Source organism: Pleurodeles waltl, chromosome 1_1 (assembly GCF_031143425.1).
Source record: "Pleurodeles waltl isolate 20211129_DDA chromosome 1_1, aPleWal1.hap1.20221129, whole genome shotgun sequence".
Taxonomy (NCBI): domain Eukaryota; kingdom Metazoa; phylum Chordata; class Amphibia; order Caudata; family Salamandridae; genus Pleurodeles; species Pleurodeles waltl.
In genome coordinates, this window is record NC_090436.1 from 956,334,791 (window position 1) to 956,360,907 (window position 26,117).

A 26,117-nucleotide genomic window follows, 5' to 3' on the forward strand; every position below is an offset into this window, starting at 1 on the left:
CTAACTTAGATTTGGGAGCATATAGAAATATAATTTTGGACTCATTCATTGTAATTTAAAACCTTCTTTAATGGTGAAGTTGGATTTTAAGTTACAGTTCTGAAAATGCCACTTTTAGAAAGATGGCATTTTCTTGTCCCACTCATTTGTGCCTTCTGCTAGTGTCATGAATCACTTGACAGTGAATGACTCTGCTGTTGTGGTTATTTATTTGTTCCAGATAGTAACACAAAGGAGGCTTAGGTGTGGTCAGGGTGGACCATCCTGGCAAGATATCTGTGGAGAAGCAGCTCCTAACCTGACTCACAATTCAAAGGGCTTTGCCTCTCGAACATACCAAGGAATCTGACACCACTGATGCCCTGACTTTTGTCATCCACAGGCAGTTTAGAGCTTTGATAGGTGAAAGATAAGAACTTTCTAGGACTAGATGTGGGGTAAGACAAAAGCAGGCACAAAGTCTAAACAATAACATATAAATATACTTGACTAATTACAGCATTAAAACACTTAGAGACTTACATGACCCAGGATCACTTGGACCTTTCCAGGACCTGGTTAGTGAAAACAAAGTACAAAAAGGGCAAATGTTGGCATAATGAAGTTAAGTATAATCCTATACAGTGCCCCAAAAGTCTCCAGGAATGCAAAACTTAAATTACAACTTTTTACCTTTGTTCACAGCACATACCTTATCCCCAAAAGGTTAGCCAAAGTACATCCATCCTAGCAACAGTGTGTCCTAGAGGTAAGAACCGAGAGGTAGATTTGTTCTATATGGTGTGTTCTGCTTAATAATATCAATGTATTGAGTTCAGGTTGTGGAGACATTGGAAAGTACACTAAACAGGACAGAGCCACTAAAACCAAAGGTTGCATTCTGGGCCTTATACTGCATCTGAAAGAAAGAAACCTGGAAATAAATTCTTGGTCTTGACCCTAGTCATTTCCAAGAAGGAATAGCTTTTGCATGAAAATCGGCCAAAGCCCATCAGTAACCTAGTGGACGCAGACAGTAATTTACTGGACAGAACTGGAGTGGACAATTCTTAGAAGTGTACAATTTAAAGGGCAAGGGGTGGCTGACAAAACTGGAAGTTAGAAGAAGAAGCTAATATTATCTTTCACTCAGGTCACAAACAACGAAAAAACACTGTAAATCTTGTGGGTCGGAACAAGGTACAGAAAAAGACAAAAAGACTAAGGGGCTCATTATGAGTTTGGCGGTTTTATGAGCTGACCGCCAAACTCACAGGGATAAGGGGGCCGTCAACCTGGCTACTTCACTCCCCGTCATGTCATGATGTTCCAACCGGGCTGACAGTGGGAACATTGTATTATAACGTTCCCACCTGTCAGCCCGGCGGGAACAGTGACAGAGTATTGCTCTTGGCTCCCTTAAGGGATCCGAGTCAAATCCCATAGCACTACAGCACCCTCAGAATGTGCATTAGCAGTGTCTGCAAAGCAGACAGAGCGCATTCCGAGGCTGCTGGGCAGGGAAGCCACTGCACTGCCCACAACATAGTTGTGGGCAGTGCATGCCCCCCCCCCCATGGCCCCTGCACTATGTTTCCGCCTGCCTTTTCATGGCAGAGTCACCACCATGAAAAGGCTGGCAGAAACTGGACTCACGATCAGCGCAGCGGCACTGAACTCAGTGCCGCTGTTGCTGAACACCAGTCCAAGCGCTGTCAGCCTGTCGGTAACCATGTTCAGCAAGGGACAGCAGGCACCTGGAGGTCCAACCCCCAGGGTCACCTACAATTCGGATATAACTAAACTACAGGGCCGGTTTAATGGCAGTGAAACCAATGCAACCGCGCCTGTTGTGGACGTCGAGGTTGGGGGGGAGGGTTCAAAGCACATGCACTTCCTTATGCGTCCAGCAACTTTCAGGCAACAATAAAAATGTCAAGATAAATCTGGTGATAATCTTTCTGCTTGCGAGAGATCACAACTTTTTCTGGTGGCAGCTTTGATTCATCATTGTAGCATGGAATGTTAGTGTGCCTGCTACAAAGAACTGTTTGATGCAGATCACAGAACTGAAAGGCTTATTTACAAGAATCTCATACATCGACTCTGATGCATCAGATTTCTTGCGCTGACATGTGACCCCCTAACTATGCCATAGATGCACTGTATTTACAATCCAGAGCTCCATGGCGCACGTTTCCACAGATGCTTCAGAAATGCTGGCGCATCTGTGGCACTACACTGATACATTGCTGGACAGCGTCAAAAAGATAATGCTACTCCAGCAATGCATGGAAGGCTCCCATAGGAAAACGCCCTGCATCAGATGTACGCCTGCTCTGAGCAGGTGTTAAATTTGTGATACAGTGAAGTTACAGAACGACACAGTGAAATGCAAATTTCACTGCATCAGTTCTGCATGGCTTTTTGCCTGGGAACACATACCTTGCATACATTATACCTAGCGCAGGTATATTGTGATGTAAGGCTTTACGAACTGATACATTGGGCCCAATACATCAGTTTGTAAATATGGAGCAGTGTAAAGCATTGGCATTGCTTAGCGCCACAGCTGTGCCAAAGAAAATGATGCAAAGGTGGTGAAAGGCCTTGAAAATGAGGCCATGAGTGCAAGAGAACTAGGAGTAGCACCATAAAAAAATAAATGTATGTCAGAGAGAAGTTATGGAGAGATGAGGGGAACTATTGGAGGGTGGTAGTGAGGGAATCAACAGTGTAGGAGGTCCTGGGGAAGGGTGCCAAAAAGGACTGTTGCACCGAATGCTACCAGCGCTAAAGCCGGCCCTGCTGCTAAAGCACTGAAATCAACACTCCCCAAGTACACTATAGAAGAAACCTTCCCTTCTTGAAATATGTGATTCCATGGAAACCAAAAGATGTTTAATCCAAAATGCTATACTGATCACCAGTGCAACAATTTGTTTTGATTTTGTTTAGTTCCAGATACTCTATGTTTCTGTAACTGTAAAACAGAAAACCAATAAAAGAGATATGCAAAAATATCCCACCAGGTGGTATCTTTATTTACCAGATGCAGGAAATACCAGGGTCGGACTGTCCGTAGCGGGCATCTGGCATTTGGGGCCTTTGGGGGCAGATCGGCCGATTTTTGCTATGCCAATCTACCCCCAAGAGGGGCAGAAACCACTAGACACCAGGGATCTTTATTTTTTTGTGTCAATTTCACGCAAGGGGAGCAACCCTTTAGGCAAGGGTCATTCCTCTGGGGGGGGAAATTTATTTTAGGCCATTTCTGCCCCCCTTGGGTGTAGAACACCCTATTTTCATTAGGCCGATCTGCCCCCAAACCACAAGGCACCATTATTATTTTTTTGTGCCAATTTAATGCAAGGGGAGCAACCCCTTAGGCAAGGGTCGCTCCGGGGGGGGGGGGGGGCAAATTTATTTTAGGCCATTTCTCCTCCCCTTGGGGGCAGATCAGCCTATTTCTGTTAGGCCGATCTGCCGAGGAGTTTTGGTTTTACATTTCGGCCATGAGAGCTTGGCTAACTCTCAAAATCGTCCCACCTGGAATGGTGAGGGCTGCACTTTATGGACTTTGGGACGCTGCCATGTAGAAAAATCCACAAGACTTAGACACATCTGAAAACTAAACATCTGGGTGATTCCAGGGTGGTGTACTTCACAGGCACCCCACACAGTTTTTTTACCCACGATGCCCACACATTTTTGTGATAGAACCATCCAGAATCTGCAGGAATCCTCAAAATTCCTACCACCAAGCATTGTCTCATCTATACTGATAACATTTTTGCCTAAAATGTTTTTTTCTCAAACTGCCCTTTTGGACCTGCTTTGGTTCCCCTTCAATTTCAACATGTTTTTGGCTCTTCCCTGTCACAGGCACTTGGCCCACCTACACAAGTGACGTACCATTTTTATCGGGAGACTTGGGGGAACGCTGGTGGAAGGAAATTTGTGGCTCCTCTCAGATTCCAGAACTTTCTTTCACCGAAATGACAGGAAAAAGTGTTTTTTTGGCCAAATTTTGAGGTTTGCAAAGGATTCTGGGTAACAGAACCTGGTCAGAGCCCCACAAGTCACCCCATCTAGGATTCCCCTAGGTGTCTAGTTTTTGAAAATGCACAGGTTTGGTAGGTTTTTCTAGGTGGCGGCTGAGCTAGAGGCCAAAATCCACAGCTAGGCACTTTGTGAAAAAACAGGTCTGTTTTCTTTCTGAAAATGTGATTATGTCCACGTTGTGTTTTGGGGCATTCCCTGTCTCGGGCGCTAGGCCTACCCACACAAGTGAGGTACCATTTTTATTGGGGTACTTGGGGGAACGCTGGGTGGAAGGAAATTTGTGGCTCCTCTCAGATTCCAGAACTTTCTTTCACCGAAATGACAGGAAAAAGTGTTTTTTTGGCCAAATTTTGAGGTTTGCAAAGGATTCTGGGTAACAGAACCTGGTCAGAGCCCCACAAGTCACCCCATCTTGGATTCCCCTAGGTGTCTAGTTTTCAAAAATGCACAGGTTTGCTAGGTTTCCCCAGGTGCCGGCTAAGCTAGAGGCCAAAATCCACAGCTAGGCACTTTGTAAAAATCAGCTGTGTTTTCTTTCAGAAAATGTGATGTGTCCATTTTGTGTTTCCTGTCGCGGGCGCTAGGCCTACCCATGCAAGTGAGGTACCATTTTTGTCGGGAGACTTGGGGGAACACAGAATAGCAAAACAAGTGTTATTGCCCCTTGTCTTTCTCTACATTTTTTTTCCAAATGTAAGACAGTGTGTAAAAAAGACGTCTATTTGAGAAATGCCCTGTAATTCACATGCTAGTATGGGGACCCCAGAATTCAGAGATGTGCAAATAACCACTGCTTCTCAACACCTTATCTTGTGGCCATTTTGTAAATACAAAAGTTTTCTTGATACCTATTTTTCACTTTTTATATTTCAGCAAGTGAATTGCTGTATACCCGTTATAGAATGAAAACCCATTGCAAGGTGCAGCTCATTTATTGGCCCTGGGTACCTAGGGTTCTTGATAAACCTACAAGCCCTATATATCTCTGCAACCAGAAGAGTCCAGCTGACGTAACGGTACATTGCTTTTAAAAATATGACATTGCAGGAAAAAGTTACAGAGTAAAACGCAGAGAAAAATGGCTGTTTTTTTCACCTCAATTTCAATATATTTTTATTTCAGCTGTTATTTTCTGTAGGAAACCCTTGTTGGATCAACACAAATTCCCCCTTGCTGAACTCAGAATTTTGTCTACTTTCTAGAAATGTTTAGCTTTCTGGGATCCGGCATTGGTTTCACACCTATTTTGGTCACTAACTGGAAGGAGGCTGAAAGCACAAAAAATAGTAAAAATGGGGTATGTCCCAGTAAAAAGCCTAAATTGTGTTGCAAAATGGGGTTTTGTGATTCAAGTCTGCCTGTTCCTGAAAGCTGGGAAGATGGTGATTTTAGCACCACAAACCCTTTATTGATGCCGTTTTCAGGGGAAAAACCAAAAGCCTTCTTCTGCAGCCCTTTTTTCCAATTGTTTTGAAAAAAACGATGTTTTCGCTGTATTTTGGCTAATTGCTTGGTCTCCTTCAGGGGAACCCCCAAAGTCTGGGTATCTCTACAATCCCTAGGATGTTAGAAAAAAAGGACGCAAATATGGGGTGGGTAGCTTATGTGGAGAAAAAGTTATGAGGGCCTAAGTGCAAACTGCCCCAAATAGCCAAAAAAAGGGTCGGCACAGGAGGGGAAAAGGCCTGGAAGCAAAGGGGTTAAGTTCAGCTCTCACAATAAGCGATTGTAAATTGGGAGCTCTGCGGTAAGCAATGACTGGCAGTTTTAGAAAAAGCTTTTGCAATTTTTCACAAGTGGATCGTTAGGGAAAAGTTGTTTGTATTATATTTCTGCAGTTGGGAGCTGATGGATGATAGTCAACCACAAATGGGATTCTATCACTTTTGTTTCTTCTGTTGGTATTCCAAATAAGTGCTTCCCTAGGTAACTGCAAAGACTTGTCAATTTGTTGCAGAATGATATGCAGAGAATAGCCTCTAAATAATATAACAAGCTCCTGTAGATGGTCTTTACAAGTATCTTCATTGCTGCAGATGCGTCCTATTCTGAGTGCTTGGCTGTAGATGATGCTGAATTTAGTGTGGTGTGGGTGACATTAAGTCCAGTTTAGATACAAATGAGCATCTGTAGGCTTGTGATACAGATCAGTTATAATTTTTGTGTTCATGAATGGTGAGTAACACATCCAGAAAAGGAAGATGACTCTTCTGTTTAGTATTGCTGCCAGTGAATTTGATGGTAGGATGAATACTGTTGATAAAAGCTGTAAATTGCTCCAGTGTTCTGCTTCCTGCATTCCATATTATAAATATGTCATCAATGTATCGTAGCCATACCAGTGATTTGATGTTAGTACTCGCAAGTATATAGTCCTCCAGTTTGCCCATGAAGATATTTGCGTAGGAAGAAGCCATCCATTGTATCTGCAGATAGTGTTTACCATTGAAGGTGACATTGTTGGATTTAAGGATAACTCTTGCAAAGTTGGTAATCACATTTGTTGATGTTTTCTTCACAGTTCTTTTATTAAGAGCTTCAGATAATGCCATAATCCCATCATCATGTGGATGTGGTATATTGGTATATCATGATGTAACATCAAATGTAGCCAGAAGAGTGTCATCATCAAATGTGTTGGTTTGATTTAATTTTTCAATAATCTGAAGAAAGTGACTGGTGTCCTTAACAAATGATGGAAGTTCTTGGACAATGAGCTGAAGGTGCAGGTCGACAAATAAAGGTAGTCTCTCAGTGGCTGTATCATTGTTCAGTTTGTGAATTTTGGGAAGCATATAAAATCTCCCAGTCCTTAGTTTAGGGTGAACGAGTATATCTGCTGTTGTTTCATCAATGAGGTTTAAACTCCTGTACTCTGCAACCATGTTCTTGATTTCTTTGTTCTAGTCTTCTGTGGGATCAGTTTCTAAAGGTTTGTAAGTGTTGGTATCCGTCAGATGTCTCATTCCCTCATCAATATAATCACATACTTACATGACAACCACTGCACCACCTTTGTCTGCCGGTTTTATAATGACATCTGTTCTCGGTTGAAGGTGGTGGAGAGCTTTTCTTTCCTCTCTGGTAATGTTATCAAAAATCCTTTTAGGTGTTGATTCTTTGATGAGTTTAATAATGGAGAAAATGTACGTATCAAGAACAGGATTTCTACCACATTGAGGAGTCCATGATTTGGGATGGCTGAACTTCTTAAATGGATCTGGAAGGTAGCTTGGCAGATCAGCATTAGAATTATTGTTAAAGTATTCTGTAAGTCTGCATCTTCTCTCGAAGGTTTTTAGGTCTCTCTTCATGTTGGCTGTATTATACTCCTTAGGTACAGGACAGAAATAGAGGGCTTTGCTCAAGAGGTTTAATTTGCCTGGTGATAGCAGCCCTCCAGTTAAGTCAATAACTGTACCTGATGTCTGGAAAGGTTGTAGCTGACTGGTGCTATGCAGTCTTTTTTGTATTAGAACTCTTCTGTTTTGTTTATGCTTTTTACCCACGGGACATACACTGACAAGTGAATCTCCAAAAACAGAATGATTTATAAAGTGGAGATTTGGGAGAGGAGGTATATGAAATCTTAACATGTCTCTTTTCAGTTTTGCAGATTTAATTTTAAAAGCATTCCTTGCTGTGATCTTTTTTTACTTCTGCAATATGTGTGCCACTTCAGAGTCACTGTTTGTGTTCTTTAAAAGCTCCAATTATTTTTGTAGCTTGGTTTTGAGCATCTGCATTATTTGAATAGTTACTTTAACATATACTGATAGTGTCAAGGAACAGGTGGTTGCTGAGGTGGCTGGTGAGGCTTTGTTGATTAGTTTCTCTTAGATCTTGGTCAGGTGTAGTAGGAGTGAGATGAGTCTGTAGTTGGAGAGCGTGTCTGGGTCAGTGGATTGTTTCTTGAGCAGGGGCATGACAGTTGCATGTTTACAAGTGTCTGAGGATGTTGCTGAGTTGGTGGAGGGGTTGATGGTGGATGTTAGTGCTTTCCTGATCAGTAGGAGTCCTTTGAAAAAGGCTTGGTGGAGCAAGGGACAGATGAGGCCCCCAGGTGGAGAGTTTTCATCGAGGCAATGGTTTCTATGGTGGTGACGGCGAGCCTCGAGGTCAGGGTTCATATTTCGGCCATGATGGGAAGTTGAGTTGCAGTTGCAATGGGTCTGGTTAAGAGTCAAAGCTGCGTAAAAATAGAGAGGGGACCCTCCTGTATTCAAAATACCGGAGGGAACAGGGTACCGTAAAACAGTAAGTATATAGAAAGAACCCCCACTGGGCAAGCTAATCCTATCTCACCTCACTCACACAAACAATGAATCTCTCTTTTAATCAGCTAAGAATCCGAAGAATCAAAAATAAGGCCCATATTTATACTTTTTGACGCAAAACTGCGCCAACGCAGTTTTGCGTCAAAAAAATTAGCGCCGGCTAACGCCATTCTGAAGCACCATGCGGGCGCCGTATTTATTGAATGACGTTAGCCGGCGTTAGCCGCCGGCGCTGTCTCGTGTGCGTTAAAAAAAACGACGTACACCAGGCAGCGCCGGCGTAGGGGGAAAATGGCGTATGGGCGTCCACAAATGGTGCAAGTCAGGCTGAGGCAAAAAAATCGCCACAACCCGATTTGCGCCATTTTTTTACGACGCCCATCCCCCATTGAAATGACTCCTGTCTTAGCAAAGACAGGAGTCATGCCCCCTTGCCCAATGGCCATGCCCAGGGGACTTATGTCCCCTGGGCATGGTCATTGGGCATAGTGGCATGTAGGGGGGCACAAATCAGGCCCCCCTATGCCACAAAAAAAATAAAAAAAATACTTACCTGGACTTACCTTAATGTCCCTGGGGTGGGTCCCTCCATCCTTGGGTGTCCTCCTGGGGTGGGCAAGGGTGGCAGGGGGTGTCCCTGGGGGCAGGGGAGGGCACCTCTGGGCTCATTCTGAGCCCACAGGTCCCTTAACGCCTGCCCTGACCCAGGCGCTAAAATCCGGCGCAAATGCGGGTTTTTTAGTCCCGCCCACTCCCGGGCGTCATTTTTGCCCGGGAGTATAAATACGACGCATATGCATCGCAGTCATTTTTTAAGACGGGAACGCCTACCTTGCATATCATTAACGCAAGGAAGGTGTTCACGCAAAAAAAGGACGCTAACTCCACGCGTCTAGCGCCAAAGTTCATGGAGTTAGCTGCCACCCTTGCCCACCCCAGGAGGACACCCAAGGATGGAGGGACCCACCCCAGGGACATTAAGGTAAGTTCAGGTAAGTATATATATATTTTTTTATGTGGCATAGGGGGGCCTGATTTGTGCCCCCCTACATGCCACTATGCCCAATGACCATGCCCAGGGGACAGAAGTCCCCTGGGCATGGCCATTGGGCAAGGGGGCATGACTCCTGTCTTTGCTAAGACAGGAGTCATGTTAATGGGGGTTGGGCGTCGTAAAAAAATGGCGCAAATCGGGTTAAGGCGATTTTTTTGCCTCAGCCTGACTTGCCCCATTTTTGGACGCCCAAACGCCATTTTCCCCTACGCCGGCGCTGCCTGGTGTACGTCGTTTTTTTTTACGCACACCAGGCAGCGCCAGCGGCTAACACTGGCTAACGCCATTCAATAAATACGGCGCCCGCATGGCGCTTCAGAATGGCGTTAGCCGGCGCTATTTTTTTTTACGCAAAACTGCGTTAGCGCAGTTTTGCGTCAAAAAGTATAAATACGGGCCTAAATATTTAATAAAATTCTGAGCAAACTCCCAAATCATACAATGACAAAACAAACACATAAATATTAAAACATCAAAAATATAAAATTTACATTGAGTACAATTACATAAAGGGGAAACAAACAAAAGACATATACAATTGTCTATAAATTGAACTGTCCCAATATTGATAGGAATCGGCCTATCGATAGTTATCAGTACTCTTTATTCGATAGAGTCCTCCTTCTATGGGTCCAGTAAAGGTAAAGTGTCGACGTGTTTCGGTGGGCTTCCAAAACCTTTTTCACCACCTTCTTCAGGACTAAATATTGTACTCCCCAAAGTTATTCATTCAAACCTCCAAAAAGGCCAGTACACAACATCCACACTGATATATATAGATACTTTCCTTAACATCCACTGTCTTTATGGATTGTGTTTCATGGAGTCCAAATGTATATAGATCAAATATGGCAGAACCAAATATTATTCAACTGGTTCAGACCCTAATTCTTAAAGTCGGCGTTCTTATTAATGTTCTTATTAAAAAAAAGTTAAGCGTCGAAATAAGAACACCACAGCATCCATTTTTCCACCTCACACACACAGCCAACACTCAATCAACATGCTACAGAAGATGGAATCACATCCCAGAGCAGCAACTAACCAGCCTCCTCACCAACTCTCCTCCCCTAACACATCATACCGGAACCTCTGCGAATTGATCACCAACTGCTTCGACACCCCAGCTCTACTGCAAATGACCACAGAGAAACACTCCTCCAAAAAAGCCAGCTGGTTCACTCCCGCATTCCAGAAATCTAAGCACGCATGCAGGACACTGGAGAAGAAGTGGAGAAACAGCAAGTCGCCGCAAGGCCTGGCAGCTTTCAAAACTTCCACAAGATCCCACCACAGGCTGATCAGGACCACCATAAATGATACCCTACAAGACCACATAAACTCCACCTCTCACAACACTAAAGAACTTTTTAACGTCATCAAAGAATTTGCCAAACCTCAGGCCAAGACCACTGACATTCCCCCATCTCAGGAACTCTGCGACAGGCTGGCCACCTTCTTCCACATGAAGATCAAGGACATCTTTGACAGTTTCGGACCCCAAGACGCTCTGAACGTACAAAAACAACCTCTCCAGGATCAGCCTAACCCACTCCTGCACACCTGGAACTTCATCATGATGGACGACATCCTCTCCATCATGAGCAGAATCCACTCTGGAGCCCCGCCCGACCCCTGCCCACACTATGTCTTCAACAAGGCCAGTGCTGCAATCGCGTCAGAACTCTGCAAAACCATCAACTGCTCCCTTGATATAGCAACCTATCCCAAAGACTGGAAACACTCTGCGATTCACCCACTTTTAAAGAAACCCACAGCTGACCCAACTGACCTCAAGAACTACTGCCACATCTTACTGCTACCTTTCCCAGCTAAAGTCACAGAAAAAGCAATCAACACTCAGCTTCCTGACATGTCTCCCAATTAGGATTCAGAGCCAACCACAATACTGAAACTGCCATGCTCGCAGCCACAGATGACATACACTCCCTTCTTGACCAAAGTCAAACAGCAGCCTTCATCCTTGTGAATCTCTCAGCCGCCTTTGATACTGTATCTCACCATACACTATGCACCAGACTACATGCAGCAGGCATACGAGACAAAGCATTTAGATGGATTCACTCCTTCCTGACTGCAGAACACAGAGAGTCAGCCTCCCACCTCACTGATCAGAGCTATGTAGTACCCCAAGGATCATCGCTGAGCCCCACGCTGTTCAACATATACATGATCCCACTCACCACCAACATCAGGAACTACGGGATGAATATTGTCTCCTACACCAATGACACCCAGCTGATCATCTCCCTGACCGAGAACCCATCAACAGCCAGTTCAGAGACGGGATGGAAGCAGTGGCCACTTGGACGAGGGAAAGCTGCTTCAAACTGAACTCCGATTAAACCGAGAACCTCATCATGGAACCCTCACCTTCGGCTTGGGACGGCTCCTGGTAGCCCTCCACACTAGGCAAGTCCCACCCCCCAACAGTTCACGCATGCAACCTCAGCATCATCCTCGACTCAATGCTCACCATAACTAGGCAGGTCAACTCTGTTTCCTCCACCTGCTTCCACATCCTTCAACTCCTACGAAAGATAGCCAGATGGATACCAACCGACTGCCTGAAAACCGTAACACACACCCTTGTCACAAGAGGACTTGATTAGGACAACACCCTCTACACTGGAACTTCCAAGAAGAACTTGAACAAACTGCAACAGACCTAGAACACCGCCGCCAGACTCATCCTAGACATTCCCCGCCGAGAACACATTACAGAACATTTCAGAAACCTCCACTGACTCACCATCAAGAAAAGGATCAACTTCAACCTCCTCATACATGCCTAAAGAGCCCTCCATGTCAACGGACCCGAATACCTCAAAAACCGCATCAACTGGTACGCCCCTTCCAGACCGCTCCGCTCGTCCCAACAGTCACTTGCCAAAGTACCCTTCATAAAGAAGTCTTCAGCGGGTGGAAAATCATTTTCATACCTGCCAGCAAAAGGATGGAACACCTTACCATTGCACCTCAGACAGTCGCCATCGCTGCCTCAGTTCAGGAAGGACCTCAAGACCTGGCTCTTCGACTGATCTCTGAGATCTTCCCTCAGTGCCTTGAGACCCTATAGGTGAGTAGCGCGCTTTACAAACTCGTGATTGATTGATACATGAACACATATATGTATACACAAACATACACAGACATACACGCGTGCATGCACACACACACACTCTCTGCATAAGGGCACGCAGTCCTGCAGTGCAGCAGTGTTTTCATTAACAATGATTTTGGTTATTGTGCATACATATTTTTAGGATTTTAAATTCTTGAAATGCGAATTCCGGGATCTTGGTCCTAACTGAAAGGATGTAAAGCCTTTCAGAAGGAAACCGGTGTCCTGTGACCTTAGTGGCACCAAATGTGTATTTTCACATGTTATTACAAAAAATGTCACGACATAGATCATTTTCCTATTTTTTGTGCAAAGCACTGCCTACCATGAGTTCTTCCTGAATTGTTTTTGCACTTTAATGTAAGATATTGCATTATTTATAAAAGGTTAAAAGGTATCTTAAAATAACATTGGTATCATTTCGAAATAACGTATTTTATACACTGTTCTAGAAAAAGCAGATTCTCAGCATATTTTGATCGCGGGTAGAGGTTCTCGGGTCGCGTTTCTAATGGGGAAGCCCATGTTAAACAGCGCACTTCATGCTCCATGTTAGGTGTTTGAGTGAAAGACTGATCTGCCTTGCTGCACCGTCTGCCTGGCCAGCAGACGATGAATGGATTCTCCCTGATGCCTCGATAAATAGCAGCATCAGCTCCAGTAATCCCTGGCCTGTGAAGGAGCAGAGTGAGCGCTGCGTGGGCGGCAGCAGGAGCATCAATGAGAGATGGAACAAAAGGATTGCAGTGGGAGTGGGCGGGAGATCTGTGTTTCTGCAAAGCATAAATGACAGGCAGCAACGCCGTATTTGGTTTATTGATTTTGTAATGTGCACTTCGGATTTATAAACCAACTCATTAATTTCATGCCATTATCACAGGTTGGGTGAAAATAACTTGGATATGGAAGCAGTAAAAGTCGTCTGCGGAGTCCTGGGCTCTCCACGGTGTAAACTGGAAGCGCTGGGGTAGGATTTGTTTTTTTCCTCATTTCTGCTTTTTATTGACTGTATAAGGAATAATGCCAAATGCAGCGAACCGTGTATTTTTAGAAGCTGCGCCTCTCCCCTCTAGGCCTTCAGTCTTAAATCTGTTACTTAGGCAAACATTGCAGGAAAGATTTCTACTTTTCAGCTTGGATTCTGTAAATCAGCAAAATGTGTGAGTTCATTGGAAGTAAACGTCACGCAAAGGTGAGTGTTTCTTAAAGTACAATAACGTTTTTTTGTGGAATCACTTATGGTTTTTCAAGCAGAATAAAGTTTAAATACAAGTACTTGAAAATACCTTGTAGAAACCATGTTTGAAAAAAGCACATGAAACATCGAGCGATAGAGTGGGATGAGTTGCTATACTCCCCTTTTAAGCTCCTTTTTAATAAAGAAATAAAGGGGGTCATTCTGACCCTGGCGGTGCCAACGACCACGGAAGCACCGCCAACAGGCTGGCGGTGCTTCCTGGGCCATTCTGACCGCGGCGGTAAAGCCGCGGTCAGAAAAGGGGAACCGCCGGTTTCCCGCCGGTTTACCCCTGGCCCAGGGAATCCTCCATGGCGGCGCTGCTTGATTCCGACCCCCTTCCCGCCTTCCTGGTTTTTACCGCCAGGAACAGGATGGCGGGAACGGGTGTCGTGGGGCCCCTGGGGGCCCCTGCACTGCCCATGCCACTGGCATGGGCAGTGCAGGGGCCCCCTAACAGGGCCCCATAAAGATTTTCAGTGTCTGCTTTGCAGACACTGAAAATCGCGACGGGTGCCACTGCACCCGTCGCACCCCTGCAAATCCGCCGGCTCCATTCGGAGCCGGCTTCCTCTTTGCAGGGGCTTTCCCGCTGGGCCGGCGGGCGATCTTTTGGAGATCGCCCACCGGCCCAGCGGGAAAGTTAGAATGACCGCCGCAGTCATTTGACCGCGGTGCGGTCTTTTGGTGGCTTCCGCCCGGCGGGCGGTGCCCGCCGCCCGCCGGGGTCGGAATGACCCCCAAAGTGTCGTTCTCGGCATGAACGTCAATTCAACAAAAATGCCAGGGGTAGCAGTGAATGACCTTTAGTTTCACTCACACACATCTTTACAGACACATTCACACTTACACTCCCGTGTAAACACATGCAAGCACGCACACAACCTACATTTAAAAGCATTTTTTTTTAACTTACCTCAGCTGCCAAGGAAGGTCAAATTCAACCTAATTGTACTCCATACTTTATTACACTAATAGTGACCAATGAGGCATTTATTATTCATTGTTAGTGTAAACAAAAAAAAAAGAGAGAAAGCAAAGAGAGTGGAGCCGCAACCGACCAAGCTGCCACTGTGTTCCTAGCACTGATTTTGCCCCCTCTGATGTCAGAGGTCACAAAGGAAGTGCTAGGGGTTGCAAGGGGCAAGCAAGGGGTCTCAGCTGAGACCCCTGGTGACCCCTAAGTGACCTCCATGGTGGTTAGGTTACCACATATTTCTACTGGAGATGCGTAAATTTGACTCCACCTTTACACATCACAAGATGTAACATATATGGGCACTTAGCTCTACATACTCTGAGTGTTCTAACATTAATATAACGTGTTGCACTTGAACCAGTGCTTAATTTCTGCTTGTTGTTTCCGGTGCTGAGCACGGGCACTTAATTTTGAGGGGCATGGCTTATTCTTCTGCCTAAAGCATTTGCTGCGAGCAAAAGACACATATGGGAAAGACAGAGGAAGGGAAAAACTACAAAGGGAGAAAGTAAAAAGCTGCTAGAGTGAGCTGAAGGGGCAGTTAGTGGCTTTATATGGATTGAAGAGACCCGAGTTGGCTTCAAGATTACGCAGCCTCAGTATTCTGTGTTCCCATATTTAATTGCAGCATCCCCATGTTTAAGAGGAGAGCTTTGGGCACCAGCACATTTTTATTTACAAAGTAAGCACTGATTTGAACCCTATCTTGTAGTGCATTTACTGTAGAATTAGAGATTATTATATAATGGGTGCTTTAGCCTTATTAAATTAACTGTATTCATTAGAGATGGAATTAAACCATCCTCATGTTGTTGAAGTGTATTAACAACAGAAACAAGAAGAATTAATGTAAACGTGCAATAATGCTTCCACATTTGAATTTATTGTGTATTTCTTGGTTACATTTATACTCATGCAATTCGACTTGCACTGCATTTTCCCCCTGGGGCACATCAGCCTATTTTTCTTAGGCCAATCTACACCCAAGGGGGCAGAAACCACTACACATTAGGGATTTTTTTTTGGCGCCAATTTAAAAAAAGGGGAGCAACCCCCTAGGCAAGGGTCGCTCCCCTTGGGGGCAAATTTATTTTAGGCCATTTCGGCCCACCCTTGGGGGCAGATTGGCCTATTTTAATTAGGCTAATATGCCCTGAAGGGGGGCAGAAACCACTAGGCACCAGGGATTTTTTAAAACATTTTTACAGCTGGGGAGACGACCCCTTAGGCAAGGGTCTCTCCCCTGGGGGGCAATTTTATTTTAGGCCATTTCTGCCCACCTTGGGGGCAGAAAGGACTATTTGTCTTAGGCCAATCTGCCCCCACGGAAGGCAGAAACAACTAGACACCAGGGATTTATTTTTGCGCAAATTTCACGCAAAGGGAAAAGCCCCTAGGAAAGGGTCACTCCCTTGGGGGGGGGGTAATTTATTGTAGGCCATTTCTGCCCCCCTTGGGGGCAGATTGGCTTATTTTTGTGAGGCCCATCTCCCCCCAAGGGGTCAGAAAGCCCACCAGACACCAGGGAAGATTTTATTTAAAAAAAAAAAAAGAGGGCGGGGGTATGGCCATACCCCCACCCCACCCCAGATAAATGGGGACAAAGTTGTTCTGCCCACAGGTAGGCAGATGGGGCAGTTACCCCAGATCCACTCCTGGGTGGGGGGCAGAAAGTCTACTAGATGCCAGGGAATTAAAAAAGAAATAGTGGCTTGGTGGTTGCTACCAACCAGTATGGGCATGGTTGTGCCCCCACCCCAACTGAAGGGGGTGACAGTCTTTCAGCTCACCCTCGCACACATCTTATCCCCTTGCAAGCAAGAGGACATTTGATTATTTTGGGTTTTGGTTTTACATATGGGCCACGAGATCTTGTCTAACTCTCAAAATCGTCCCACTTGAAATGGTGAGGGCTGCAATTTTTGGACTTTGGGACGCTGCCATGTAGAAAAATCTACGAGACCTAAACATATCTGAAAACTAAACATCTGGGAGAGTGACAGTCCCTTCAGCAGCACAGCAGTCCTTCCCCATGGCAGAATGTTCTCAGTTCCAGAAGTGCACTGATTTGGAAGGGTCAGAAGTACAGTTCTTATATTCAGTTGTGCCTTTGAAGTGGGAGGAGACTTCAGAGAGAGGCCTTTGAAGTTCTCAAAGTCCCTGCCCTTCCTGACCTGGCTCCAGGGACACTACAGGCGGTTAAGCAGCCATTTGTGAGGGCTCAGGACCCAGCCCATTCAGATGTGTCAGGTCCTCTCTCCCATCCTGCCCAGAATGGGCAATCAATATGCAGATGGCCACTCTTTCACACCTAAGCTCCCTTTGTGTGTGGCTAGAGGGAAAGAACAAGAGCTCAACTGTCACCCACCCAGACTTGTATTGAGAGACAGGCAGAAGACACTAGATGATTTAAACTAAAAGTGACATTTTCAGAATTTCAGTTTAAAATCCGACTCTACCATAATTTGTGATTTTAAGTTATCATTCCAGAACCACCAAACCTGGGAGTTTCATCTTTCCCAATTGGAAATTACACTTATAAAATGTAATAAGGAAATCCCAATGTTAACATATGGAAAAGATAGGCTGTGCAACAATGAAAAACATATTTAAGAGTTTTTCAATATCTAGACGTGCAAAATTTAAAAGTACATGTCTACCTTTTTAAATACACTCTACCCTCCAATTGATGCTGTCCACAGCCTACCTGAGGGATCACTCATATGTATTAAAAAGGAAGGTTTGGACCTGGCAATAGGGTGAGCGTGCCAGGTTGACATAGCAGTTTAAAATTGCACACACTGGCTCTGCAATGGCAGGCCTGAGATTGTTTGAAGGGCTTCTGAAGTGGGTGGAACAATCAATGCGGCAGGTCCACTAGTAACAGGTGGCACTCCTTCACTGAGACATCCTGAACACAGACCCTCAGTCAGGCTGTATCATTGTTTATGAATTAACACATAGGGTAAGTACCAAGATTCATCCTCAATGTGCAATGTTCACCAAATCTTACTAAAGGCAGAAAATATCACTTATTATTGTACTGTCTAGTCCAGAGTGTTCTGACCTACTGTATGTCTTGTAGGGCTGCATCTAAGCCCTCCGCTTATGCTATACACATTACATAAATTTACTTTAAAGGAATCTGAATAAAACCTCATTGTTGTAGTCACTGTTTATCTGAAGAATCCGGCATACATGTGGCTCTCCTGGACCTACTTAATTATTTATTCATTTATTTCTAAGGCATAGAGACATAGCAGAAATCATTGCACTGTATCTACAACATTGACCATCCCTGTATGATACCCATATATGCAGTGACTGACCAAAGTGTCCTCTTCAAAATGTTTCTGAGTGCCATTTGTAGTTCATAAAGGCCTTGTGCACTGACCATGATTAGTTGTAATATATTTAAAGATGAGCAGCAAAACTTAGGATATTGGTCAACTATCTCTATAATTTCACGTTGGAGATAACTTTTATTCTCTCCCCTACCATGTGTTTACACTGTGAATACTGTTTTAAACTAAACTTTCTGTATACAGTCTAAATGGAATTGAAGTGTTGTTATGCAGATTGCCGTTGGTGAGCCATTTTCCAGGGGTCTCAAGGTACTCAGCAGTTACTCGCCTCAATTTGAGCGATTGTAAATAATTTACCACTGGTGTTCTGAGGCCACAATACTAAAGCACTGTAAATGGATGACCAACAGCTCTTATAAACTAGGTGGGCGGAACTCACAGAGTTTTTTCTGTGATATTCTGCAGAGCTACATAAAAACTCCCAGAGATTCCACAGAGTTCCCCCCAACTCTTGCCTCCCCGTTACTCTGCGTGCAGCGCTACCCCAGTCACAGGGGTTTCTGTACAAATTACAATAAATGAAAGGAAATCTAATGAGAAATTCAATATCGCAGAGGCAGACCACTCTTGGAGTAAAAGTCTTGCATAACAAATGTAAACACAAGCTACAGGGAAGGCTGGGTGCTGTACAACGCCTTCTAACCACATCAAATCAACCCCGATTCATCTCAAATTAGCAGGTTCCAGTCACATTTGTGCACTTATCAAAGCTTTATCGCTGTCAGATTTTAGCTGTGGGATGTTCACGTGCCGCCCCAGGCCCACCTGCGCTCGTGCACCTCCAGTATCATTGTTGGTTAATGATGCCTGAGTATTTTATGTGTGGTGTGTGTTATACCTGCTTTTGAACGCGCTCCCTCTTTAACCGTTAACAGGTTTGGCACTACATAGCTTGGCTACAGCTCTATAGCATTTGAAAATATCCACTGAACGCTGAGCAATCGAAAAAACAGAATGGACGTTCGACTGCTCTTATCAAAGTCATCCAGTCTAATAGTCGCTGTCCTTGCTGTGTGAGGTAGAGTTAGGTCCTGAGAAAAACACGATGCTTTGCGAGCCCTACAGAGGTGAAGAAAAAACAAAATACATCACACTTCATCCAGAAATCCTTTTGTCTTTCTCTGATTCAGACACAGTGCCAGAGAATGGCTGGTGCTCTCTTTGCAGACACATCTGTACACATTGCTGGATGCTGTTCAGTATATCTACACAGAGCTAGATGTTGCTCTTTATTTCGACACGGTGTTGCATGCATGGGGCATTAGGTCCAGTGTTTGTAATGACGCTGCACACCCCTGCCCCGGCCACCCGGGCCCAGCAGGATCTAGCTGAACCTGTAAAAGCCATTGGGTCGCTGTTCCAAACGTCCCCAGCACGGAAATCTGTCAATTCGTTACTTCGGCTGCATTTGGCTAATTTTTCAAAAGCTGGTGCAGGAAACTCCGCCTTTAAGGTCATGTTTCACTATCTCTTGAAAAATGTGCTTCACTATATATTTGCTTCTTTATTTAATGTTGTTTGAGGTATTTTTTTTTTACACTTTTGTGCATTTGCTCAAGCTAAACATAACAGAGAAACAAACTATGGCCCATATTAATACTTTTTTTGTGCCGCATCTGCGTCACATTTTGATGCAAAAGCGTTGCAAACTTACAAAATACAATTATATTTTGTAAGTTTGCGCCGCTTTTGGGTCAAACAATGACGCAAATGCGCCGCAATTTTTTTTAACTATGGGCCTATGTGTGCATTTTATTCACACGAGTCTCAGAGACTCTATCCAGGTGTCCCAATGTAACTTCCCCCCAGGCATAATGGGATCTTTGTCCCCCACCAAAGTGATGGTCTCAGGCTTTCCACGCTGCAACCACAGGCATTCGTATGTCTTCAGAACCCAGTCGTCCCAGGATTTAATACCCCTTCCCTCCAAGTGACTTCCCTGGTATGCGCTACGCTTGTCCAGCCTCAAACTGACAGGCCTACCCACTGGATTAGCCGGAGAGGAAGCAGGTGTGCAACAATGGTGTGAGTACAGGCTCCTAATCTGACTCTGGACAAAGACACAACAATCACTCAATGCCTGTTCCCGTCATCTGGAGCTGATCCCGTCCCAAAGCTGCAGCTTGTTCTCTGGTTGCTCACTGTCAAAATTTCAAGTCAGGCACCGGCGGCGCCCACAGGCAATTCTGAGCTTCATTGGTCCACGGGTTGCCAGGTAACAAACAACAGCAGCTTGTATTGGTGTAAAGATGCTGGGCTTGAGCACACATTTCATGGGACAGCTATGGACTAGTATACGCCTATGACAGGTGCACAGTGTTGCTGTAATGTACTGGCCCCTGAGCCCATGAACCGGTGCTGTCACTTAAACAGGGCAACTGCAGAAGGGATAAGATGGAAAGGGGAGGGTAGACTGACAGGGTATAATGATGAAATCATGGCTAAACTAGGGGTGGGCACCAGTAAACTCCACCATGCGGATGTTGGCAGAGTTTTTGACAAACTCCTAAAACTCTGTCAGAAGAGTGGAGTTTACCGCCCATCCCTACTTTAGACTTAACTCTCCTAGAGTAATGAGGTTTGAGAAACCAAAGCTTGCTCTATAAGTTACTTTGAGATTATACACTCAAGGCCTGATTCACAAACTGTACTTTATATCAAATTTTGTAGTAGTACAAAACGTACTACAAATAGTAAGAGTTGCCTATACTTATATGTGGAGAGTTTTGCTCTTCAATTGCAGTGTCTCGGCACATGCTAGTATAGATTTGAGTCGTAAGTGAGTGAGGGACACAGGAAAGTGGGTGGCAAAAAGGGGCTGATTTACTTCTAAAGGGGATGGCATTAAAGGGAATAAGAGGGGTTTAAGGAAGGCCGGAAAGGTGTTTTAGGGAGTGACACCATCCAACCGCACAAAAGTAAATCAGTTATATTTCCCTGGGGGTGGAGAAATGTAACTTATGCTTTTGTAATAAGTTTACACTCGGAGGGTCTGATTCACAAAGGTAAATTTACACTTTTGTGTAAACTTACTATTTCTTTGATATTCACAAACTACGATTTTAATGTTACTAATAGTAAGTTGGGGTGGAGAACTCTGCACAAAAAAGATTGAACAGGCCTATCTTTTTATGTGCAGAGTCTCCACAATGAGTACGGAGTCTCTGGCGTTGTTAAATTACTATTAGTAAGAGCAGTTTGTAGTTTGTGAATACAAAAACACAGTAAACTTACACAAACGTGTAAATTTGCCTTTGTGAATCAGATCTGGAGTTTTTGAATAACGGAAGTTGGAAACTTACTACAAATTGTAAACTTACTCAAAATTGTCACCTACATGAATCAGGGCCTGTTTACACAGTATCAGTCAATAAGGTCTATGTCTTGTCAGTTCTTTATAGTAAAAAAGAAAATAACTTTAATGCACATATGCATAAAATGCTACACACAAATTGGGGAAGCTAGCTAAAACCATCTGTAGCACCTTCCTGGCTAGAGATTTAGCCCCAGACAATTATTTAGTACCTACCTTCTAAACCCAATAGATACAGTTAGTAACTAATTTATAAACTCAGTAGTTACAGTTTAGATTAGGAACTATCTCTGATCCTGGTAAATGCTTGCGAAGCTCCTGCAGTAGTCTGCGATGCAACTGAAGCCAGAACTAATAATGTTCTACAATATTAAGAGACGGAAATGCAGTAGCAGTTTCAATGGCACACATCAAAGGCTAAAGTGACAGTCTTTCAGTTTTTTGGGGGTTTCTGTAGTAGTCATTTAATTTCAGTGGGGTTTTAATGATGAGTTTTAGTTATGTAGTGATTTAGTTTTGATTCAAGTGCTACCAACCGTTACATGGTTTCACCATAGTGCCTGCAGCTCCACAGCTCAAAGAATTGAGGGGCTTATTTACAAGCCCCTATGCTGAGTCACTTTTTATGATGCTCGGGGGGGTGGATGGGAGAGTGCAGACCCATATCTATGAGGCCACACAAAGCCACTTTGCTTGGCTTTCTATGGCCTCATAGATACGGTGTAAGGCAATGTAGCGCAAGTCACTTTGTTGCCTTACACTGTGTCCATGGGGCGTTCCATGGCCAATGCAGTGGATTTTCACACCCATGGGTTTTGAGGCATTCCCAGATTTACAAGGATCTGTAAACCTGGGAATGCGTCAGAACTGTATCCCTCCCAAGGGAGGCGCAACAAGGAGAAATATCTTTATTTCTCCTCATTTTTTTCTTCTTTCTATGAGTGTAACACACATAGAAAGAGGAACAAGCCTCCATGGATTGTTTTTGTGCAGGAAGGTGTGCCTTCTTGAACATAAACAATCCTGCCAACAACACAGACACCCTTGCACCATGGAGCAAGGGTGCCTGCGTTGGCCCTTGGCACCAAAGTTTGCATCAGTGCTAGCTCAAAGGACAGGAATGCACCAAATCTCATGAATAAGTTGCATTCCTGCCCTTTCAGACGGGCTCAGGGCATGGCAGCAAAAATATTTGTGGAGCTGCCCCATGCCAGTTCAGTGTAAATATGCCGCTACATGCCCAGTCCAAATTTGCCATTAAAGTGATCTTCTTTTGGTGCATCTTGATGGTGTCTAATAATGTAACTGTGACCCAGGCTTCAGTGAAGAATGGCAGCTGTGGTGTTGCTTGGGTCCACAGGTACACATTGTCACTCTGTTTCAAAATTGTTGGAACACCAGGCTCACCCGCCCTGCCTCCTTACCCATGGGCAACAAACTTTGGGACCATCTTCAAGGCACACGATCAGGCAGATGCACCCCCTGACCCAAACTCGATATGCCCAAGCTTACTTGCAGATGATCTTTTCTCTTGGGCACTGTGGAGGTGTCAAAAGGCAGCAACAACAGACAATTCTCTCTCAAGGGTCTCCCAGGGGATCTCCTTTGAAAATCTTAAGCACTGAATGATCCTGCCCATGTGCGTGGACACCGGAGCAGTACTTTCAAACTCACATCCAGTTTGCCTTACTTCAGGAAGGCCAGGAGGCATATGTGACACAAATGTTACATTTTTCAGCCTTAACATAGGCTATGTTGCCAATCTTAATTCATTATTTAAAAGCTAGAAGGATCACACATTGGCAGAGCTAATAGGTCTTGACCATGTACAGACAAGCAGCGCGGCGGTCACCGCCAACAGACAGGCGGAAGACAATGTACCGCCCACAGTATTACAACCCGCCAATCCGCCACCTTTTCCGGGGCGGATTCTCCGTGGATAAAAACACGGCGGAAACAGCTTTTGCTTTGGGAAAACGCTCACCTGAACACATCCCACGAGGAACGAGGAATCCATGGAGACGGAACTCCAAATACTCCCTGCCCTTGTGTTTCTGCTCCTCTGTGACCAACAGCTACGTAGGCGCTGAAGACAACGGTGAGTACTGCACCTACGACACGGGGGAGGTGGGAGGCAAAAGTTAGGGGGACACCCACCAAACACCCCCACCCCCACCCTCGCATATTACAACATACACACCAATGCATTCACAAAAATCACAGTAACAAACCCACAATCCCCCCGGAAGAATGAAAACACTATGCGAAATTCGGTCAAACATTGTAATGTGCCAATATACATGTCATACAAAAATATACAGATATATATTTGAAAATCAGTCATAATTATATACAATACGAGAAGTAGTGCAGATATGTACATAACAATGTCCGTGCACCAACAGTCCAAAAATGCATGGGCGAGGCCCACAAACGATACCTGACCACAATCGGAGAGAACACTGCCGGGGCATCAGATAGAAATACTACAGGCACCTCAGGGGGAAGGGAAGGGGGGGCACCTCAGCCGGATGACTGCAAAGCCAGATCCACGACGGGGCTCCATGCCCATTGATGTATCCTGGGGAGTGCAAAGCCACAGTCTCTCAAGTCTCTACAGTGGGTGGTTTGCCCACTGTACCATCCTGGGGAGTGCAAAGCCACAGTCTCTCAAGTCTCTACAGTGGGTGGTTTGCCCACTGTGCCATCCTGGGGAGTGCAAAGCCACAGTCTCTCAAGTCTCACAAGTGGGTGGCTTGCCCACTGTACCATCCTGGGGAGTGCAAAGCCACAGTCTCTCAAGTAGATGCAGGTCTCTACTGGTACTGGGGGGGACTGGTGCCCAGACTGGATGAGTCTCCCCGTGAAAGGTTGTGTCCTGTCACTGTCCCAGCTGCACATGGGATAAGGATGCCTGATGTGGCGGTCCATTCATTCCTACCCGGTGCTTGCCCTGTTCAGCTGTGATTTGCCATGGCGGTCTTTGCCCTGTTCAGCGGTGCTTTGCCATGTCGGTCTTTGCCCTGTTCAGCGGTGCTTTGACATGGCGGTTCAGGACTGTTCAGCGGTGCTTTGACATGGCGGTCTTTGCCCTGTTCAGCGGTGCTTTGCCATGGCGGTCTTTGGCCTGTTCAGCGGTGCTTTGAAATGGCGGTTCAGGACTGTTCAGCGGTGCTTTGCCATGGCGGTCTTTGCCCTGTTCAGCGGTGCTTTGACATGGCAGTCTTTGCCCTGTTCAGCGGTGCTTTGACATGGCGGTCTTTGCCCTGTTCAGCGGTGCTTTGACATGGCGGTTCTGATACGGACATTGGTGTGTGGCATGACGTTCTCTACACTGGACATTGGTGTGTGGCATGACGTTCCATCATTGCCCAGTGGGGCTGTGGCAGCCGGGGCCCTCCAGGGCACTGACTCCGGCGGTGGTCTCCTGACCAGTGACGATACTTGGGCCCTCCTGGGCACTGACTCCGGCGGTGGCGGTGGTCTACTGACCAGTGACGATACTTGTGCCCTCCTGGGCTGTGACTCTGGCGGTGGTCTCCGGACCAGTGATGATACTTGGGCCCTCCTGGGCTGTGACTCTGGCGGTGGTCTCCGGACCAGTGACGATACTTGGGCCCTCCTGGGCTGTGACTCTGGCGGTGGTCTCCGGACCAGTGACGATACTTGGGCCCTCCTGGGCTGTGACTCTGGCAGTGGTCTCCGGACCAGTGACGATACTTGGGCCCTCCTGGGCTGTGACTCTGACGGTGGTCTCCGGACCAGTGACGATACTTGGCCCCTCCTGGGCTGTGACTCTGGCGGTGGTCTCTGGACCAATGACGACGGTGTTGGCGGTTGTGTCTCGACCGCCGGAAATGATGGCGCACTTCTCCGCCGTGACACTCACAACAGGCTGGGCAGACTTCCTCGGGCCCTTCCCCACCTTTGGTGGAGTCACAGCTGACTCTCCAATCCCCTTGAAACCCATGTCATTTATTTTCCCACCAGGAGTCTAAACACGGTCCCATCGTCCACTCTCCAATTTTAGAGCCTTTACAGGGGGTGGGCTGCCAGTGCCTTGGCTCCGGGTCCTACTGCCTGACCTGGTGGCTGGTGCACTCCACAAACCTTGAACAGGCACCACTGGTATTGGAGGCTTTTTGGCTGAGGCGCTACGACGGGACTGATGAATTGGAGGGGGAGGGGTGGGGGCAAAAAGGTCAACTTTACAGAGGGACAGTTTCTGACGAACACTGGGATGGGTAGCTGGAGGGGGTCTGGGAGTGGAGGAAGAGGAGGTGGTTGTCAGAGGTGTCACTTTAGGTGTTTTGGGTGCAGGTGCAGGTACTGGAGGCTGTTGTGAGGTGGATGTATGTTGGGTGAGTGATTGCCGGCGTTTGTGTACTTTGGGAGGGGGCGTCATAGACACACTGGGAGAGGACACAGGGGACGTGTAAATGGCAGTGGAGTTGGTGAGTGCAGGTGAGCGGCTTGTGGTGCTGGGTGTCCTGGTGCGATTCATGGTGCCTGTAGATGTGGTGCATGCAGGTGTGTGTGTAGACGAGACTGGGAGGGAGGAGGGAGAAGAGGAGGAGGGGGACACAGTGGAGTGAGTGGATGTTGCTGTGTCTGTATGTGGGTGAGGCTTGCGTGAGTGCCTGTGGTGTGTGTGGTGCCTATGTTTGCTTGAGCTACTTATGTGTGGTGACTTGAGTGCATGC

The 26,117-nt window shown here is 45.8% G+C and overlaps 1 protein-coding gene across 1 annotated transcript in view; it reads left to right on the top strand.

Annotated features, from left to right (window-relative positions):
- Positions 1 to 26,117, top strand: part of LOC138290008 (NACHT, LRR and PYD domains-containing protein 12-like) — a 436,570-nt gene that overhangs the window by 230,374 nt on the left and 180,079 nt on the right. The window contains exon 4 of the mRNA XM_069230213.1: positions 13,401 to 13,487. Within this exon, the coding sequence (XP_069086314.1) occupies positions 13,401 to 13,487 (87 nt within the window). The remainder of the gene's footprint in view (positions 1 to 13,400; positions 13,488 to 26,117) is intronic.